This window comes from Panthera pardus, unplaced genomic scaffold (assembly GCF_024362965.1).
Source record: "Panthera pardus isolate Hobbes unplaced genomic scaffold, ASM2436296v1 HiC_scaffold_15, whole genome shotgun sequence".
NCBI classification, from domain to species: Eukaryota; Metazoa; Chordata; class Mammalia; order Carnivora; family Felidae; genus Panthera; species Panthera pardus.
In genome coordinates this window covers 16148965-16171095 of record NW_026526710.1, presented here as the reverse complement: position 1 = coordinate 16171095, position 22131 = coordinate 16148965, and the positions used below count along the sequence as shown (strand labels likewise).

Genomic DNA, 22131 nt, shown 5'->3' with positions numbered 1-22131 from the left:
ATGCAAGCAGGTGGTTCCAAGTCAATATGGGAAAGTCAAATTCACAGAGAATTCTCCAGTTGTATTTTAAACAAGTGACTTAACTAGAATTTTATTCTATACCTTAGTTCTGTTCACCTATTGTTAATAAGTTATAAAATGGCAATATAAGAGTATTCCAGAACCTCAAATTAAAAAATTTGAGATAAACTAAAATTGAATAGACTTTCAAAGTAGGAAGTAAACCCTTTGCTTTATAAGAAAACAAGCCCTTAAAAGTATACTCGACTAGAGTTAGTACTGCCTGATAGCTAAAAACACTAACCATTATGGCCAGGTAAAACTTATTGCCTTAAATCTTGATGCCTTAAACCTGCCACTTAGCAGATGTGTAACTTCTGGCATGTTACTCTGAGCCCAGTTTCCTCAAATGCAAAATAGGAATAATCCTTACTCCAGCAAGGTTACTATAAGGATTATTTTACACATTTAAAAGTGACTGGCAAGAAGCAATTAATTGTTGTTACTATTATTATCAAAAAGTCTTTGGGGAAGCTCTTCCAAGATTATCATATAGTCTTGTCATTCCAAATTTGGCCCCTCATTCCACAATTCAGAACTGAAGTAACCAATTATTAAATACAATCACCGGTGAACATCTAAGTGGCCTTCAAATGCTTGTTCTTAAACACAATTCAAATATAAAAAAGGATACTGAGGGTCTTGCCCAAGACGTTATTAATTAGCTAAATAAGCATCACCAACCTATCTAAGTGGGCTTCAGATTCATCTTCCGTAGCATGAGACTTCGCCTCTCAGGCCCTACAGTACCTACTCTAAAACCAGTTCTAGTTCGCTAATAAGCTTCCTAAACAAAAAATAAAACCAGACTATCACCATTTGGCAATTCACTACTCAAAACTTTTATTTACTTGATAGGAAAAAAAGCAAAAAAAATTACAGACGTCATAACATGTTGCCCTTTCCCATAAAAAGCTAAAAATTATTTTACTGTTACTAGATGTTTGAAGTCTATCATCTCAACCCTCAAAGCGGTTCTTCAGATCTCTGAGCCATTCATGTAGCTGCTCATCACCTCTGCAAATACTAAAATGGTAGAATACTTACCTTCATCTCAAAAGTGATGAATGAATGTATTAGAACACTAAGTAGTTATGACCCCACCGAATTACTTCCAAGAGAGTGGCATAACAGTTAACCCTGAAACATTCCAGATCAACACGGAATAATGATAATCTCCTAATGAGCTCAAACATAAACACCATATGTGTTCTGTGATTTGCACACATTTTGGGGAAAGGCTACTTAAATTATGGGTTTAAACAAGTTGCTATTTTCTGCCTAGCACATAAAAATTTCATTGGAATTAGGGACGAATTTCCCAGGAAGATAAAGCCAACTGTTTGCTGACAACAAAAATTAGTAATTTCTTCTCACAAGTTGTCATTTAAAGATCTTCATTCTTTTCTTTTTCTTGTTAGGAAAAAAAAGACTTGTTATAACCCAACTGTTTTGGCTGTTGTCACTAAAAAGAAAGTCGATATGAGAATAGTCCAACTCCTGGGGATCCAAAGAACAGCACTTGTTGGATTCCTATCAAACACCTCAATATATTGACTTCAAATAACTAAAATTTGCATTTGATCAAATAAATTTTGATCCAACAAATGAAGATTGTATTCTTCTGGATTAGCAACAAATATCTCACTTATCTCAGTTCTTCAATACAGAGCTCAAGACTCATCCAGTGATACATCCCAAAAAGTAAAAAAAGCAGAATTTTCTGGGAAAATGATTTTCGTATTATCAAGGAATGAGTTATCAGTGACCTCAGTGGCACCTAAAGGATACTTACGAATTTGTATGTAGATATTCAAAGGTTAGCTGAGCTCGATTCAGACTGCTGTAATTTGTGAAAGCCATGAGTGCGGTGAGGTCTCCAGTCCTTCACCCACTAACTGGGAACTATAACTTTATAATGGAATAGATTTTCCAGGATTCCTCCCAGTAAAGGTTTGGTTAAGTCTGTGCTCCTTACTGTTAAACAAGGTTAACTGGTGTCTATCCAAAATATATTGAAAGAGATGTCTAAAACTACAATTGATCTCTCCAAGCTTTTTTATCTTCTTAATGACTATGATGTAATATTCTGAAGAAAACTATGTCATAGATTTGTAGTCTCAAGCTTTAGTTTAAGTTGCGATAGCTCAAGGAGTCGAATGTGGATGGTCTTGGAGTAGACAGTATTGGACTTGAGAGGTTTTATTACTGCTCCATCTTCACGTTCTTCGAGCTTTTTTGTTCCTCTAAATTTCCGGCCAGGAAATTTATCAATCCGGAAAGCTACCACCTTCTGTCATAAAACTGGACAGCCACCCATGTCTTCACCAAAGATCCTGTGATTCTTAAAGAGGCCCCAGGCTGGCGGCCACGAAGTCGACGGAGTGCATATGGCGTTAGTTCCCGCTTCCTTCACCACCTCCCAACTGAAGTCTCCTAATCGCTGACGCTGACGGCGACGGCGATTTCCGTTTCGAAAGCCCAGACCAGACCTAGCTTGTGGTCCCGTCGCAATCTCCTCAGGGTAGTGGGTCAAATTACCTCACACTGACCCACAAAAACGCCTCAGAATTGACCCGCCCAAATCACCTCAGGCGGGCAGCGCCCCTCCCCCACTTCCCTCAGACAGAGGCCTCCGGCTCTCAGGCCCTTCCAGGGCCTCAGTCCCGAGGCCGCCGCCTCCTCCTCCTCACAGAGAGGAGTTAGTCCCAGCTTTCAAGGCCCGGATCGAGGGCAGGGTGGCGAGCGCAGCACCCGACCCGGCGTTGCCGGGTGCTCAAAGCTGCCTTTGTCCCTCCCCACGGAATTGGAACCCAACAACCGCAGCGCGCTCTTGGAACCATGTGCTGCCTCCGCCTCCGCCGCTGCCGCCGCCGCGAGACCAGCCGCCCACGCGCCGCGCTGGATGAGATGACAGGACTCAACACCACAGAATTCGGCGTTTATAGGTGTTCTGCCGCCCCTGCCGCAGCCGCCACAGCCACCTCAGCCACTGCTTTGTCTCCGCTGGAGCACACAACCCGAGCCACCTCGCGCACTCCCCGACGCCCCAAGCCCCCGAGGCCTCCGCGGTGCATTAGGCCAATCACAGAGCCACAGCTCCTCCCGCCCCCGCCCTGATGCGACGCCTCCTGATTGGTGGGTAGCGTGTCTCCACGTGACCGGATCTTGTTAGCCGGGCCCGCCCCTGTCACGTGAGAGCGCGCGCCTCTCTTCCTGCTTTCATGACCCTCTCCGCCATTTAAAGAAACAGTACCGGGGGCGGGCCGAGCGACGCAGCCGGGACGGTAGCTGCGGCGCGGACCGGAGGAGCCATCTTGTCTCGTCGCCGGGGAGTCAGGCCCCTAACTCGAAGACGCCCTGGCGCGCCCTCCCCCCCTCCCCGGTCTGGTAGGGCGAAGGAGCGGGCGCGCGGTCGATCGAGCGATCGGTTGGCGGCTCTTTCTCCTGCTCTGGCATCCAGCTCTTGGGGCGCAGGCCCGGCCGCCGCGGCGCGCGCCCGGTGGCCGTTGGCGCTCGCGCCGCGTCTTTCTTCTCGTACGCAGAACTCGGGCGGCGGCCTATGCGTTTGCGATTCGACGAGGAGTCGTCCGGGTGGTTGGCGGCGGCGGGCAGCTGCTCCGCCCCGCTCCCGGGGAGGCGGCGGCGGCGGCGGGATTTGGCGCGGCCGGGGAGGCGGGGGTGGCCGGGGCCGGCGTGGAGGCCTGGCGCCACCCTTCGGGGCCTGCAAGGACCCAGTTGGGGGGGCAAGAGGGGGCTGGGGGATGGTTGGTGGTGGGCTTTCTACTTTGTCTTTTCCTCCTCATGCCCCCTTAGTGAGGGGCGGGAGCTTTGGCGGCAGCTCCGGGGCGGGGAGACAAGCCCCGGAGTCGGAAGAGCTGGGTTTGCTTCCGGGCCTAGCCACCAGCTGGCCGAGTGACCTTAGGCAAATCACTCTGTAATTTGTCAGCGCCTCAGTTTCCTCCTCTGCCTATCAATGTTTGTAGGGTTGAAAGCGCTTTGTAAACTATAAAGCGTCGGTGTACGTAAGGGATGATTATTGTTTGTAATGGGGTTTTTTTTGAGTTGTAAGAAAAGTTAGCAATTGCCCAGTTCTTGGATTTTGAACCTGGGAACCTTGGATTGGAGTTGGAAGCCCCCAAGTTCCCCCGAAATTGTATGCAGAAATAGTGGGAGTGTGCATTTGGGGGAATGAGGATCCATCGCCAGCCAGTTTTCAAAAGGGGACATGTGACCCACAAGAGTTAAGAACTACAATTCCGTAATGCCACGAGGAGGAAACTGAGGCCTAGATGTCATTTGGGACCCTTCACAACCGATTTGAAGCCCCTGTTAGGATCCCTGGGATATGTGAGCTGTTTCTATGCATAATGGATATTTGGGGTAACAACACTCCACTGCTTGGCTTCTATTCTGAGTCCTTTCCTTTTACCATGGGGTGCCTGAACGCTGGCTGACGTGTATGGTATGGTTTAATGGCACCCAATATAAAGCAGCTGAAACTAGAAATGGATGTGTTCCCTAGTATCGAGAAACCTATTTAATCCTTGGCCCAGCAACTCTTGTTTTTCTGCTGCTTATACTGGTGCCTGACTACCTTTCCCTTTCATTGACCATTTTCCACGACCATGGTTGCGATCCATTACTTGCTTCTATTGTATATCTTTAGTCTCTGCGGTTGGTAGTGAGCAGGCTTATTTTTAAATGGTGCTGCCGAATCCAGCTAATTAATGGTGCAGGTGGATTTTTAGCAAGCTGGCTCACTGGAACAGACTAAACCAGGCATGGAATTCTTGAAGATGTTTGGGGGCTTATCTTTATTAATTGAAGGTTAACATTCTCTGAAATTTTGTTATGACTTCGGCTGAACTTCAAAATCAGTAGATTTGGAAGTGTTTCAGTGCTTACTTTTTTCCTGGCCTGCTTTGTATTCTATTTGCTTGCAAGTGTGTTACTAAGATGGCCAAGATGCCAGTTATTGCTTCTTTGTTAATTGTCAGCTGCTTTTATCAAATTCCAGGCCATTATCCAGCAAACACTATAGAAATGTTTGAACAGTTGTATTTCAAACATTTTCTCTTTGTGGAGTGGTGCTTACCAGTGGTACAGCTCTAAGCAAGTGAACATAAATACATATAAGTGTATTTCGTCTGGTTAGGTGTTCACCTGTTTTGTTATTTCATACAAATGTCTGAGAAAATCAATTGACTATTCCTTTTACGTAAAGGGCAGAGACAAATGATCTCACTTCCAGAGAAAGGACTGTTTTAGAGAAAAATGTGTTGGTCTTTTAGCTCCTTTGTTGTTATCTGGATGTACCTCAAAAGAATCTTAAGACTGTGGTGATCTTAGAAGATGCTTTCCTCAGGAGAAAAGAGGAAAAAAAACAACTGGAACTCAAAGCTTGAAATTCTGTAACAAAACATGAGATGTCCAGGATAGGAGGCCGAAAAGATTTCACTACAGTGTTCTGCACTAGCTGCAGCAGATGCTTTTCTGTGTAGCCACGGCATGGACTCCAGATTTCCAGATTTTCAAGAACTGCACCTGGGACCTGAAGAGCTCGTCAGGATGTGACAGGGACTCTGGAGCTGAACATACTTGTTTTTGAATCTGGGGGCTGTTGACCTTGATTTGAGAAGAGACAACAATGGAGCAAGCACTGCCACCAGCGCTATTACTGGGAATTTGAAGACCTGAGTTTCTGCCAGAGCTTCATTGCAAGTTCTAGTGACGCTCCATCCAAAGTGAACTACGGTACTTGCTATTTTCCAAAATGCCTTGTTCTTACATCTCTGCACTTAACGTTCATGCTCTCTTCTCTACCCTGGAATGCTCTCCTCTGGTTCTTCACCTGTCAGAACAATGCCATTTCTTCAATATTCAAGTCAGATATTCTCTTCTTCATGAGTCTCCCTAACTTTATCTTTTTTTTTTTTTTTTTTTTTTTGAGTATTATGTTGTTTACCTTTTAGCTCTCTATGCAGAGCATACCTCGTAGTCATTTGCAAGCATTTGCTCTCTTTCCAGATAGTAAGCCCTTGAAAGCAAAGGCTTTGTTTTAAGAGTCTTTGCTGCACATACTACTATATGTAATCAAGCATTTCACAGAAAGGAGTAATTTAGAGACTAGGCTATCTCAGAATAAACATTTAGTAAGCATTTGTTTAATTGCTGTGTGGTAATCTAATTACTCTTAATTAGGCAAAAGATCACTAGTATGGGCCATGTTTCTTTCTGTGTTTCATGTATTTCTTTTTTTTAATTCTAAGTTTAAAAAGATTTAGGGAGCCCTCAAACATGGAAGAGAAACTGGTACGTTGCATAGGGTATTTAACAGAAGGATGCAAAGAACAGTGCCTTATTTCCCAAGTACCTTATTCTCTACCACTCAAGATGGCATCTTGTTAAAATCAAAGTAAAAGCTTTTGAAAGTGCAAGGTCCTGAAATAATTTGAGCAAGGCATTGGAAAAGGAAGAAGGACAAAATCTAGGTTCGTGTTCTATGTAAATTTAAATTCAGTTCTTGTGCTATCCATGGAGCCACTTCTTCCCCCTCCCCCCCCCAAAACCACTGCCCAACAGCCTGAATACAGTCACATTACTGCCCCACAATATGAGACTTAAGGCAGTTCCTTGTTTGCTGCTTTCCTGAGACAGTTTGTTCTCAAGAGTCAGGAAGCAGTCCCTGCCAGAGAACTGTTTCTGTTCTTATCATCACTAATTGTTAATCAGAAGGCTTTTTTAAAAAAAATTATTATTATTCCCCATTTTCCCATCTGTCAGCTTTTTAGTTAGGCTTACTGAGAATTAGTACCCATCCAGCAGCTGATAATCCTGACAGTAGACCCACTCTAGTGTTAGGAGTCCTGTGTTTGTAATTCTGTGCATTTGTTATCTTACCTGTTTTGTTCCTATCCCTTCCAGTCCTGTGCCTCCTGATGGCTGAGTGTTCACCTGGACCTTCTGACCACCTTCCTTGTACTGTTCCATCAGCCTATAGATCTGGTACCTGGATTTTTGCCCATGGTGATTCCTTCACCTTACTGCTGAAGAAGACACCATTCCAGTGGACCATGGTGATCCAAGAGGCATTCAACCATCATGATGTGGCCTTCACCTCCACTCCTGTCCTGTTCTACCCAGATTCAGCACAGCCCTTTATAATGAAGTCAAACTATTCAAGCCAGATAGCTGAAGCTATTTTATCACAGCAAAAGGCCCAGTTTGTTCCATGAGTGTGCATTTCGTTTCTTCAGTTAAAGCCTTCAGAGACACATAATAAATTTGGACCAGGGGATTTTTAGTTATCAACACTGAAGAATGGTAACATCTTTCAAGAACGACGTTGGATCATGCCCCACAATTTCGAATGATTGAAATTCGTGAAGTGTCTAGGGTCCTATCCAGATCACGGGACCCTATTCTTTTTCCACTTCAAGTCTGTAGTAGCCTACTGAATAGAAAGCAGATATAATGACCAGCAGATACTGGAATTAAAACAAAGGCACAGTGAACTCACAGCATCTTTGGGATTACTCAGGAACCAGAACTTTTCACACAAATGTAAGAAATTCTACCAAGGAATCCCTTTATCTAAAAGCATCTCACAAAGCTCCAATCAGATTCCAGAAAAGGCCTCTTGATACATCCAGGTAGAACCTATCATGGTAATCCCTTATGTTTATATAGCACTTTATAGTTTCAAAGCACTTTTACATGCATAAATCTCAATTATCAAAACAACACAATAGATTATAATTTCTTTTTGCAAATGAGGAAATTGAAGTTTAAAGGTTATCCAAGATGACATAGCTACGAAGTGATAAAGGTCAGGCCTTCTGACTCCCAGTCCAGTTCTCTCCATGGAATTAATTTAGCCTCTACTTTACCTGCAGTGTTAAAATGACTGGAGTTTGGTAACCCCAGAAAAGTTTCCCACTTCCTGATCTGGTGCCCTCAGTCAGTCAGGATGTCATAAGTGTAATTTTATGATGGCTCCATCTAAGCCAGAATTCCATGGCACTTACCCCTAAGGTTTAAGAGCAGATTGTCTCCTTAGTGGTAGATTTATCCAGTCAACATGGCACATGGTCATCTGACAGTAAGACTACACCACATGAAACACAAAGCTACTTCTAGATCCGTTGTTCACATAGTCTTCTCACGTTCCCAAATGGCCTGATTGGAAATCCCTTTTCATGTTTTGTTCTTTGTAAAATTTTTTAAAAAGTTTTATTAGTACTCTTGGACACTGAGATCTTATCTAAGGTCCTCTATCCCTCAAAATTTACTTAAAATGGATCCTCTATTTCTTTAGAGCAGTGCTGTTCACATATGTGTGTATGCATGTATATGGTGCATGCATACAACATCTATATGTAGAGCTTATGTAGTCTTGTAAGGTGGTAAAATACGTGTTCCCTTCCCAATTGAGTGTAGCATATTAAAAGATCTCAGAAGACTTGCAACAAAGAGCCTCATTGAGCTATTTAGCCTAGTGTGTAGTAAGTTTAATCAAGGACAGACTGTTCTTTTGGGAGCATTCCTTTTAATAGAGAAACTGCTTTGGAGCAGTATAGCCAGTGCTTCCTGATTGCCCTGAAGACTCAGGAGTAAATGGAATCTTTGAAACCACCACCCTCTTTTCTTACTTTTGTCAATAACTGCTTGAATTTATATGTCTTTATCATCTGAGAGTCCTACATCTTGACCATTACCTCTTATTTTCTGTGAAAGGAACCTCTAGAAGGTTTGTGGGGATATGTGGGAAGAGAATGGGGAAAAGTTTATTTTGCCCCCAAATTGGTTGAATTCCATGACATTTAACAACATATTTTTCTGTCCCTAAAATTGTGCTGTAAACCTAGTTTAAGGGCATTGTATCTCAGGTGGGTGAGGAGATTGGGAAGGGAAGGGAGGAGGAAAAGGATGGTGGGAGAAAAGGGGGAGGAGAATAATATTTTCATAGAATTTGAGTTGTGGCCCATTGAGATCTTCAAAGATCTTGAAGAGAAGTCATCTAGCCATGGACTTGGGATAATACTTGCAAAGAAATGAAAGCATTTTGCAGCTGTATGCTGACTGCAAAAATCCCAGTGCTATTGTCACTTAAAACCAATAGCCCTGTTCACTGATAGTCACAAACCCAATTTGAGGCAATCAGAATTTATAGCAGAGTTGAATGTTAACTTCATCATTCTGTAATGTGGTCCGTATTAAGGAAAGAATGAATAGGAAAACACCTTGGCTTACCACAGGCTTTGCTCACAGTTTCTGGTTTCTGTGACCTATTTTTTGTATTTCAGCATTTTGTGAACAACTTATTCTTAGATCATTGGTTTTCCAAAGGCTTTGTGACCATGAAGCCCTTTCAATGAAAACTATGTGGAAGCCCAGAATAAAAGAGAAGCTGCTGTAGATGAAGCAGGAGTGGGGGGCCTGAAACCTGCCACAAGCATCTTCCTTTACCACCATGGTGACCCCTAAGGAGACTTCTTTACAACACCTAGAATTCTTCAGAACACAGTTTGAAAACCACTGCCCTAGACAACATGTGCAACCTGAATGGCATTCTGATCTGTACCTCTACCCAACCCAGTCCATGTTCAGTTGATGCTGCACATTCTTAGGAATGCTTACTGTGGGCAAAGTCAGAAAAGTGCAAGAAGATGGGCATATCTTTGCCACCCCAGGGTAGTCAAGTGGGCTGAAAGTGGTATCAAATGGACCTAGATTAACAGCCCTGTACCCCCAGATGGATTTCAAATGAGTGATTCCTGGCATTCAATATAGTCAGAGAGCAATGCATACGTACTCTACACTGACACACTCCCTTACCCAACTTCTATCACAAACACCACATGCTCTAGTGGTACTTGAAATACATAACTTTGAAGTCTTGATCTCCTGGATACCTGAATCGCCAGGTATTGAAGCTGGTACTAAAGTTGATGATGCCTCGTTGAGGCCATATAAGACCAACTTGTACATTGGACCTCCCATCATCAGCCATGGTACTCTACTTCGTGTGCAAGGGATAACCATTAACTATGAAAGCAGAACTGAAATTCTGGCAACATTACCTAAAAAGGTACCTGGTTATTCATGTTATTCTCAAAACTGCAAGTCACTATGACTCAACCAGTGGCAGTTACACTGCTCCTTGGTTTTTATTCAGTTTAACTGCTGTTTCCAGGATAAATGAGGTAATAACCTTAAAAAACAAAATTTCCTCCATCACTGGCATATCTGCTCCAAAATTATGAATATTCTGCTCTAACTACAGGTAACATCTGGTCCACAAGAGACAATTTTTGAACATCCTCTGATGTATGTGATTTTAAATGTGACCCTTTGGAAGATTTTCTTCTAACCAATGAGAGATGTTCTTTTATGATGGACCTTTTGATGTCAGGTACCATCAACTACAGGTGTTAGGATTATTTGGAGGTAGACCTTTTGACCAGGCCATGGAGCTTGCTTGCTGGGCATCTCAAGTTGCATATCTACCTTGTTGCTGAAAATGTAGACTGACTTGAAAAAAAATCTACAAAGCCTGCAGCTAAGAATTTTATCAGTAGACTCAAGAGCTTCCTGCAGCTTCTTCCTAATGTCACAAGACCACAGTGTCTTGTCCTTGTGGATATTTTAATGGAATTTCATCTGTCTCAATATTGTTTTACACTGATTCAGAGTGGCTGACTTCATTCCTTGCTATGAGATACTCTCAGGCATTAAGACACTTATCTGTTTCTGCAGGATGGATTCAATTCATGAACTCCCAGACCAGATCATGTCAAACAAGTAGACTTCGATTTTTGTCATGAGAAAAATCTGATTCTCTTACTTCACAGTCTACTTAAGGGGCAGCTGTCCTCAACTACTTTAATGAATGCACTGGTTAAATGTTGGGAATGATTTCTTTGTATCTTTGTCTCTTACTCTTTAGACTAACCCTGATTACATGACTCTGTCTACAAATCATCAAACAAGGCCTGCACATCCTCAACTAATAAAAATCTAATGACTAGCTGCTTGTATATACAACTATTGTTTGTTAATAAGAAGTTATCTACAGACTCCATTTTTCTACTACCTTCAAAACATCAGCTCAATTTTCTCTTTCTCCTGTACATTACAGAAAAAGACATTGATCTACACTGCCAGTCATTCCCTTTAATCCTGTCAAAATGAGGGGCTTAAGGTGAGGATGATCATCTGTTCAAGAGTCTAATATACTCTGTGTATAAGAATTGATAGTTGAAAATGCAGAAAGCCTAAAACTGAAACCTAGGATCTTACCTACTATCTCCCTGCTTCAGATCTCAATATAAGTCTCAGCAGCACCACCCACCAATCTAAGGCCTTGTTTATAAGCTGATTCTCAGAGATGGACTGAGTTTCAGAAGGTGGAGACTTGATTACCAAAGAGAGTAGGGCCAACCTTGATGAATCTGGCTCTCCCAACCTTGTCATTCCCAGATGTAGCATAGACTCCTCAACAGAACCTCAAGTCTGAATTGAGAATATAGCCTTCTACTGAGCTGAAAGTTCCTGGGCAGATAAACAGGAAAATTAAAGCTGCTATACCTGACTGGCCCTTTAAGATCAGAAAATGGTATCCAGAGTCAACCCTATGGAATAACCCTGGAGGACTCAGGGTAAAAGCTAATTTACAGAGCTTTGATGTTAATCTGCCCATTCTTCCAGATCACATCCTGGCTATTGGTGTGGCTAGCCCTGCTGAAGGTACTCTATTTACCTGTTTACCTGACTCAGCCCTCGTCTGCCTTTTTTGACACGTTGCAATCAGACCGGCTGTGCTTGAGAAGACTACAACTGGTATCAGCCTATCTTACACCCAGTTCCACCAGGGAATTTTGAACAGAAGCAACCTGCACCTCACCTCCCCCCCAGCCCCCAGGACTTAACTGTTCATAACTGGAAGGACCATGCTATGTACTCCTTGACCAGCAGCCTCTTTTTGTTTGTTTGTTTTGTTTTCTTTTTAATGCAGAGTAAGCCTCTATGCCTATATATATTTGATCATTTTCAGCACCTGAGATCCTTTCTACCCAATCTGAAGGAGTACAGCAGATTACAAGCTCTGTCCATTCCTCTTTTCTGCAATAATAGATGACAGAAATGTTCCAGTTCAACTTGGGAAAAGACTAAAGAAACACAAGAGCTTTCCACTGAACTTAAAATTTACCACTGACTTCAGTAGTCTCACAGAACTATTTGCCAGTGGGAGGCTAGTTGTCCTGCTTCATGTCAGCAAGATGGTTGGGCTGTCAGATTCATGGCCACTGAGTTTTACTTTTATTGAAACTTTATTGCATCATCCAAAGTATGCTATTGGATATGATTATTCCATTCAAATGGATTACAAGCTTCCTGAGTACAGGACAAACTTACTCATGACGTTTTTTCAGAATACTTTTATTGTCAAGAAAGTAACAATGCCAGCTGTTACTGAACACAGACTAAACTTTTTTAGTATCTGGTCTTATCATTGGCATCAGTTGTTTTTGATTGACCAGCATTCATTCCATCTCATTGTAACAACTCTGATGTTTCTTGGAACCACTTCCCTGTTTCTAGTCCACATGGTTCAGTCTGGCCTAACTTTAAGCTTCTTGGGTGGACATGTAATTCAGACCTGATCAATCAGCATGGTCCATCTCCTTCACCATAGTAATTGGTTCTGGAATGGCCGTGTGATTCAAGCTGGTCCAGTGATACTCAGCCCTAGGAGTTTTACCGAACTGTGGAGGAGAGGCTCAGGAGCTCTCTTTACTGAGATTGCTTGACTTTGTAGTATGAAAAGTTCTAACCAACAGGGCCCACCATATCAAATGAGCCAGAGAATGAAGCCAGTGCAAAGGAAAGCAGAGCCAAATGATGGAGAGACTTGAGTCCTGATGACAATGTTTATGCCCCTGGATCCAACCGTGCCTGAAGCTAGTTTATCCCTATGGACTTTTCAGTTATGTGAGCCAATAAATACCCTTTTTTGCTTTAAGTTACTTTGAGTTGGGTTTCTATTGTTTAAAATTGAGTCAGCCTGACTAAATACTATCTACCAATATCAAAACTTGACAAATCCAAATATTTATTAAACTAGAGGTCATGGCCACACTGAAATTTATTTTCCATGCCAGAAGACAAAGTGAAACAAGAAGTGACAATGTTTAAGTTACTACAGAAGCATAAAAATTACATGGTAGAAAAATATAGAGGAAAACCTAAGTGTTTATCCGTAAAGGATTGTTGAATAATATATGGTTCAGCCATATAAGGAAATCTACATGTCTGTTAAAATTAATAAAGTACATGTATTGTGTATGGACATGGGAAAATGGCCATGATATATTAAGTGAAACTATTAATAGAAAGATGTATAGTGTGAACTCACTTAAAAATTTGTGTTTATGATGCATAGAAAAGTCTACTAATGGCTTTCTTCAAATAGTGTAGATTACATGAGACTTTCAACTTTATACATTTCTGTATTTGAATATTTTACACTACTCACATTACTTTTAAACTTTATTTAAAATAAAAGAATTTTAAAAATTAAATTTATTGCTTATTGTTTGACTTTGGCAAGTTACCACCAAGCCTATTTTGTCAAATATAAAATACCTATCTTCATGTTAGTGAATATTTAGGTAAATATATTCATCATCCAGTACTGAAGCTGACAAGGTCATTGTACCTTGTTTGAGGAACTCAGAATTCAGTAATTGTTTTTTTAATTATCCAAGCCTATCTCTTTAAATGAGTGTATTTGGATTATCAGGATATCATAGTATCAGTGTTTATCAGTGATTCACCAGTTCTTAACTGATATTGATCTACTAAGGCCTATTGCAGTGTTCACACTGGGTAGGTAGAAGGGGGGAAAAATCACATTTTCTTTGAAATCCTTGATTATTCTTATCTCACTACAGTCAAGTTCGATAGTGGCCTTTTTATTGCAAAGTCCAGTACATGGTACCTCTTACCTGAACTTCCAGCAGACTGCTCCCAACACACCTTGGCACTCTTTTTTCCCTTAGGTGTTGTGACATTTCTCATTTTCTTCCTGCCTTTCTGGCTATGCTCCACTGTAGATACTTTTCTTCTCCCCATCATTTAAATATTAGTATAATGGTCATCCATTGATTTTTGCCTCCCCTGAGTCATTTCTCCCTTCCTTTAGTGATAGATCCCCACTTTTCTTTGGGATGACTTTTGAATCTTAGGTGACCCAAAATCAGGAGCCGGGTCATTCTGATGGTAGTGTTCCAAGGAAACTATATCAGAATTGGTGCAAGTACATCCCTCTTGGTTCCCTGGTTCCTGTTGTCAAGGCCCAGCTATCCCAAGTTTTACTTTGATTTTTATAGACCCCCATGTATCCATAAAATATGTTCCCTTTTCATTTGTTAGCTAAAGCAGGTTTGTATTGCTTGCATCCAAATTACTGAATGATAACAGGAATTGATACCAGGGAATTAAGCTTCAGACCCTGAGGAACATGGAAGATCTGGAACTGAGACTGAAATACAAGCAGCAAAAACTTGCTCTGTGTCCCAGGGTGGGGGAAATGAACAATTCTTATTGGCAAAGGAGCCAGTACAGGTACTTCCCCCTTGTCATTTGCAAGCATGTGCCTAGTGACAGCAAAATTTGGATAGCCAGGTAGCTGTTGACAATAGAACAATTTTAAATGGATAAGAAAGCTGTTCTACTGGCAGTGTCTTTTCACTAATGTATACAGGTGTGTTGGTGATGGTGAAATATGCCAGCAGATGCATAAGTTGTACATTTCAAGGCACATCTTAGTTTAATAACTGAAAGAGACTATCACCCAGAGATCTTAGGTTTGACACTGAATGTGATACGTGGAAATTATTTTTAAGTTCTCTCCTGGGGGAGAAGAATCCATTTTCTACAGTATATTGAATGGAAACATTTCCAAAATTATTAATGTTGAAGAATGCATGTTCTGGACAGCCAAAGGATGTAACATAATGGACAGCTATATTCATCTGCCCAGTGCCTTTTTCCTCCTTTGAAAGCAGCACTTCACCTTCCCTTTGGGAAACTGCCCTTCTCCCATGCTACCAGAAAATAATTTGTAAGGGGCATATGAGTTCATGTTACTGAGACTTCCTCAGTTGCCCAGATTTCCTGATTTTCTTGAATGTTAAGCTTCTCTAATTCTTGGGAACTGCCTTATTATATCCTTCCAATAAATTCCATTGGTCGTACAGGCTGTTACATATGGCTGCGAAAGATATCCCTGTATAACCATATGCAGAGGCCCTTGTAGCCAGGGTCAATTTTTGTTGCTTACAGTCAGAGAACCCCAAGTGAATCAGTGCCCCTCCTATGTCTTGGGCTTTCTTGCCCTACTCTGAAAAATCTCAATTTCCATGGCTTTGGTGTCCAACTATATGTTGATAACTTCCAGAGTCCTATTTTCACCCCAGATGTATTTCCTGAGCTCTAGATCTGAAAGTCCACCTGGCATTTGGATGTCCCTCTGCTTGATGAACACACAGATACTTCACACTGACCCCATCATTTTCCCCCTCAAAATCTGCTCTTCTAGTGTTCTGTTCTTGATAAATGGCACCACCCTCCACCCTGTTTCTCAAACCAGAACACAGGAATTATTCTTGTCACTTCCTTCTCCCCTGTCACCCCAGACGTCCCTGTTAGTCATTAAGCTCTCTTGGTGTATCATGTAAATAAATATACCTTAAAACTGTCTGCTTCTATCATCCTTGTCCAATGTATCTATTGCTAGGACTACTGTGATGCCATTCTAGTGTCACTGTCTCTGCTGTTGTCCTACTATAGTCTGTTCTTTACAGAGCAGCTGGAGTAATCTTTGATAAGCAGATCTGATTGAGTCACTCCCTGCCTAAAACCTTTTAATGGTTCTCCAATTGTTTCAGAATAAAATCTCAATTTTTATTCTGGAACTTTATCCATGTTTACAAGGCTTTTTGTTATCTTAACTCAAGCCTTTTATCTTTCACCACTTCAAACAGGAACTGCTGAACTTCATATATTGGAGTTTCTTATAATATTTCATATGAAAAAAGGATTCCATGTGGTTTCTTTTATTTATTTATTTATTTATTTTTGAGAGAGACAGAGCACAGCAGGGGAGGGGCAGAGAGAGAGAGGGAGACACAGAATCCAAAGCAGGCTCCAGGTTCTGAGCTGTCAGCACAGAGCCTGACACAGGGCTCAAACCCAAGAACTGCAAGATTATGACCTGAGCCAAAGTCAGACACTTAACTGACCACCCAGGTGCCCCGGATTCCCTGTATGTAAAGAGAAGATTCCATTAAAAGAATAAAATCAAAACCCATTGGTATTCAGAACTACCCAATTGGGGCACCTGGGTGGCTCAGTTGGTTAAGCGCCTGACTTCAGCTCAGGTCATGCTCTCAGTCTGAGTTTGAGCCCCGCTTCGAACCTGTGCTGACAGCTCAGAGTCTGGAGCCTGCTTCAGATTCTGTGTCTCCCTCTCTCTCTCTCTCTCTCTGCCCCTCCCCCACTCGTGCTGTGTCTCTCTCCTAAAAATAAACATTAAAAGATTTAAAAAAAAAAACTACCCAATTGATTACCTATTTCTGTGAATACTATATTTTCTTCCAAATATCTCTTTCCATGAAGTTTCTAAATTAAATATCATATGTTACTACTATATAGAACTACAGTAAATGCCTAAAACGCAACCAAATCCCTGACTCAAAAGATACACAATGCCAGAGGGACTACAAATTTAAATGTTAAGATGAAATATTGGAAGCATTTTTAAGAGACTTTGTAATCTTATGATGGGGAATCATAAGCAAAACAAAATCTAGAAGCCCTCAAGGAAATTATAGACATATTTGACTACATGAGCAACTTTGGGGAGAACAAGTCTTGGTTCTATAAAAGACACCTGACAGATGGGAAAAATTTTCCAACACAAGTGACAGAAATAGGATTAATATCCCTGGTATACAGAGAATTCCTATGTATTGATTACTACAAAACAGTCATCCCAATAGCAATGCAAGAAATCTAAAAGATCAACAATAATTATCACTAACCATTTATTTAGAACTTGCTATGCGGTAGACATTGTTTCAATCACTTTACAAGTATTATTTACCCTTGGAGATAGGTAATGTCCTTATTTTACAGCTAAGAAAACAGGCTCAGAGGAGTAAAGTAACTTGCCCAAGTCATACAATAGGTAGTCCCACGTCTTGAGCTATGACACAAACCCAAGTAATTTGACTCCTGAGTCCATGCTTCAAACCATTATTCTCTCTGGCATTTCAATAAGCATATGAAAGCGGATCAAGTGTACACATGGTCAGTGAAATGTAAGTCAAAACCCAGTACCATTGGTCACCTGTCAATCAGATGCAAAATTTAAAAACAATGATCAGTGCTGGCAATAATTAGGACAAATGACAACTTTGTACATTGTTGGTGCGAATGTGGATTGTTCCAGTCTTTTAAAATAATCTGGCCATATCAATTACAATTTTTAAATGCATCTTTTAACCTAGCAGTCCCACTTTGAAAAACTGTCTCAAAGAACTAAAAGCACTGAGATACAAGGACATCAGTAGGAGACATTAGCTGCAACACAGCCTGTGGTAACAGAAAAATGGAAACAATTTGAGAGTCCATCAAAGGGGAATGGTTGAATCATTTATAGAACAGCTACACTCTGGAGTATTACAGTGCTATATAAAAGAATAAGTGAGATTTCTAGCTCTTGTGGCATGTCCATGATATGTTTAAGTGAAAAGACAAAGTTACAGAATAATGTATATCGTGAGCCCCTTTTTGTGAAAACAAAACCTACAAATGTCTCAGTGAATAAATGATCATGAAAGAAAGGTGGACACACAACAGACTATTCGGTGTAAACTGAAGAGTTTGAAGAAATTTAGTACTTTCTACATATTGGCATTGTTTCACTAGTTGTGGGAAATATATGCCTTTTTAAAATAAAAAACGAACTCCTTTATAAGAAATTATATATATGTATTTTTTTTTAATTTTTAACGTTTATTTATTTTAGAGAGAGAGAGACAGAACGTGAGTGGGGGAGGGGAAGAGAAAGAGAAAGAGACACAGAATCCGAAACAGGCTCCAAGCTGTAAGCACAGAGCCTAAGGTGGGGCTTAAACCCGGGAACGGTGAGATGATGACCTAGGCTGAAGTCAGATGCTTAATCACCTGAGCCATCCAGGCACCCCAATTTAAATATATTTTTAAAAAAAATTTTTTTTAACGTTTTTATTTATTTTTGAGACAGAGAGAGACAGAGCATGGATGGGGGAGGGGCAGAGAGAGAGGGAGACACAGAATCAGAAGCAGGCTCCAGGCTCTGAGCCATCAGCCCAGAGCCCGACGCGGGGCTCGAACTCACAGACTGTGAGATCGTGACCTGAGCTGAAGTCGGACGCTTAACCGACTGAGCCACCCAGGCGCCCCTAAATATATTTTTTAAAGAAGCAATTAAATTGCAACTGGACATTTTGTAATTAAAATATGCTAATTGAAGAATGATCCTCAAAGGGCAACAAAGAATATGGTTAGTTACATTTTACATATTTAGGGTTGCTTTTTGAACGTGCTTGGTTTCCAGGTGACAGGTCCTTAGCCTTTGGATAGGCCACTCTGTGCAACAAAGAGCTGTTCATTAAGGTGCCACGTTCTGACAAAGATTGGTTGTCTCCTTGTGTCTGTTCTGCCCAGAATAAACACATTTCCCAGCCTCCCTTGCATGTAGGTATAGCCCACTGACTACATTTTAGCCAATAGGGCATGAGCAACTGCTGCAACTTGTCCATAAAAGAATGTGTGCCCGTCTCTTCCTTCCATTCTGCTGACTGCAATGTGGGCTTGGTGGCTGGAACTTGAGCATGTCATAGACTATGAAGGAGAAGGAGCTGTGTGTGAATGGTGATGGAGCAACAAGCTAGAAGGAGCTTAGGTTTGTGATGAATATGGAGCCACCATACGCCTGAACTGTTTACCTCTGGGCTTTGTTTATAAGAGAAGCTTCTATCCTCTTTACCTAATTGGTGATTGAGGTTTTCTCTCCTTCACAGCTGAACCTAATCTGCCCACAAATACTTTGATGGGAATATTTCTTAGTACCTTCTTAATCCATCTGTTCTAATTTTTATGCTACCGAAGCAATCTGCCCCCTAGCTGGACTGACAAAAAGTGCAGTGCCCTAGGTGGATGACTGGTCAGGTCAAGAACTAGGCATGTGTCTCCCATCATAATCAGTTGCTTTATTAGCCAGGTGCCCATTCTTTATGCTCCCGGAGTTCCCACTGCTGTAGACATCTCTTGCTTTTGTATTCTCATTATCCATCGCCACTTCTTTTGAATTTCCCTCCAGGACTTTTTGTATGCTAACCACCCCTGGCTCCAGGGTGAGCACATAACCAAGACTTACTGACCAGAGCCCTGCAGCCCCTTGATGAGGGTATTTACGTAAGGGATGAACACATGATCTAAGCCAAACCAATCGTATAGAAACTATAAGTTAATTCTGAGAGGTGAGAGGATGGGGGCGGGGGTTTTTAAACAATGGAGAAAGGCATTTCTTTTTGTTTTGGATCCACCAAATTTAGAACTGTAAGGCTATCAGTCTGGTACTGCTGGTAACCATCTTGCTACCTTAAGGAGACTGCCTGAGAATGGAACATGCACAGGGGCCTAAGAAAGAGCATCCTCAAAGATATTGTTGTCCCCCTGGGGTCCAGCCATTCCTGAAGCTAAACTAACCCTGGCCTTTTTTTGCAAGCCAGTAAATCCAACTTTCACCTATTTCATTTGAGTTGTCTTCTCTTTTCATGAAATGGACAAAGTCCTAACTAAGCCATCCCATTTCAATTTATTACCAGCACCTGACATGTAATGTTTAGAAAATATTATGAGATCAGTCCATAAGAGGCAGAAACTTAGAACCTGTTAACTCCAGTAGATTGAGCCACAGAAGTTTCTGCGTTGGCAGAACTGAAGACACTGGCAAGCTGCTTAACCTCTCTGAGCCAATTTCTTTATTCATAAAAGGAAGAATAGCAACAGTCCCAATCTCAAAGAATGTGAGGATTGGGACACATAGTACTGAGCACAGTGCCTGGCACCCAATAAGCCCTTAGTAAATGGCAGTTGTTGTTAGTAGTAACATTAAGGCAACAATAGCCTGGAAGCCTCTCAGCTCAGCCAGCCAGCCATTCCCCTGCCATCTTTTTAATCTCAACTTGCCAGTGTCAATGGCATACATGCCATCATATTCAATCTCTTTTATAAGAAAAATCAATTCCTTACTTATTTGCCCTATCACTCTTGGGAGTGCTGGTGGCAGCAAAACATGTCACATTCCATTTCTTTTGTGAGCTGAGGTCCTTGGATGCCACCCATGCCAGCTGGCCTGTTAGCAAATGTGGCAGAAAGCCTGGATTAAGGAGGCTCAATTCTCATTGATAGAAACATGTTCTTCCTCATCTGTCAGAGCAGGTGGCCAATCTGGGCATGCTCCAGACAGATGAGTGGCTCACCACTTCACTGTCACATTGAGACTCAGCACTCCCAACTGCTCCTCGTTTAAAACAACAACAACAACAAGCAGGTTTAAGTCACAGTTAAGAATCCTGATCATTCACACCAACAAGAATAAAAGGTATTTTTCTGTTTTCTGTTCAGGTATAATTCTGACTATCCCAGAAGACCTATGGCTTTATCCCAGGTTGCCATCCTGGACTGCCAGGACTTCGAATCTTAAGGAAAGTAGCTGAAATCAGACCTAGTCATTAGGTCAGGGAAAATTGGCCAAAGCCAAATTTCATCAAGTGGCAAGCACTGAGGGGCCTCGGGAAGCCCCAGGCTCGTTATTGTCATTCTCCTGGGGCAAAAGCAACAGAACAGAAACATCCAGCTACGTTTGCCTGACTCAATGCTTGGCTTCTTTGGACAGGAACTCTGATTTCTCAAGTTCAGAAGATGTCTGGGACTGTCTGGATTTGGGGAGAAAATAGTTTTCCCAGAGAAGGTATTCAACTTCAGATGCTGTTTTAGATGGTCCAGGACTCTGGAGATATACACAGATCAGGGCTTCAAAGACTGCGGAATTGGTGGGAGGGAGGGAGAGGATGATAGGAGGACCATCAAGCCCACTTCACTCTTACCACAAAGATTTCCTGACATGGTCAAAAGATAATGACTACAGTCCTCAAGATGGTGTTAACTTCTGTCCCATCTTCAGAACACATTGCCTGTAGCGTACTATGAATTAATATGTTTAAATCCTTTGGTTGCATTGTGACCAGCACAATTATGCTGAAGTATATTGTTGTGTGTATGTTACAAAATTCATTTTACAATGTGATCAGTTATACCACAAATTTTGAAAAGTTTATGACAAAACAAGCATGAAATTAGAGTCCAAGGCCACCCACACATATCTGCCGCCATCACCACTGAGCTGAGACAGCCCAGAAAGCCATCCCAAAGGCAGGGCTCAGCTGGGGTCTCCATGAAAGGCAGCCTGTGGCAGGAGACCATCAAACCTCCTGTGGTCCCTACAGAGGATCTAATTACATGGCTTCTTCCTATCACTCCCTGCCCCAAAGCAAAACCCCTAGCCACTCTGAGATATTTCATTTTCTCTAATGATGGGAAATCTTTCAGTAATCAAAAGTAAATGTGGAAAATTTCAAGAAACCTCAAGTCTATGAAAGCAAGCATCCTTGGCCTTGGCTGACAAGCAAGTTGATACCAAGTTTTTTTTTAGCGCTTCGCCAAATGGATTGCTGTTTCCTCGGGCCTTGGGCACCCAAAAAGGGAACGAGGGCTCAGGCTATATTTATGGCTTTTTGCCTAGATACCTCTCCCAGTCCCCTCTTTTAAGCAAAGAGCCCCACTCTAATCATATTTTGTCCTCCAGAGCCAGACCTTGCCTATTTGGACCTGTTTTATGATAAGTAGGTACTTTTGGCTTTACTTTCTGTGCTTATCCTTGGGCCTAAGAGG

General features: G+C 41.8%; 2 protein-coding genes across 5 annotated transcripts in view; one reads left to right on the top strand and one right to left on the bottom strand.

Annotated features, from left to right (window-relative positions):
* Nucleotides 1-3411, bottom strand: part of MORC2 (MORC family CW-type zinc finger 2) — a 40119-nt gene extending 36708 nt beyond the window's left edge. For all 4 annotated transcript variants that reach the window (XM_019426709.2, XM_019426710.2, XM_019426711.2 and 1 more), the window contains exon 1: nucleotides 1856-3411. In XM_019426709.2, coding sequence (XP_019282254.1) covers nucleotides 1856-1923 — 68 coding nt within the window. In that variant the 5' untranslated portion in view covers nucleotides 1924-3411. The remainder of the gene's footprint in view (nucleotides 1-1855) is intronic.
* Nucleotides 2902-13646, top strand: TUG1 (taurine up-regulated 1). Its single transcript, XM_053902891.1, has 3 exons — nucleotides 2902-3131; nucleotides 3408-5817; nucleotides 6988-13646. Exons 1-2 carry the CDS (start codon nucleotides 2902-2904, stop codon nucleotides 3874-3876), a joined length of 699 nt encoding a protein of 232 aa, XP_053758866.1. The 3' UTR covers nucleotides 3877-5817; nucleotides 6988-13646.
* Nucleotides 13647-22131: the final 8485 nt, after the last annotated feature.

Coding starts and splice junctions, on each gene's coding strand:
- TUG1 (XM_053902891.1), top strand. CDS start 2,902: ATGTGCTGCCTCCGCCTCCGCCGCTGCCGCCGCCGCGAGACCAGCCGC. Junction 3,132..3,407: donor AAGCCCCCGAGGCCTCCGCG/GTGCATTAGGCC, acceptor GTCAGGCCCCTA/ACTCGAAGACGCCCTGGCGC.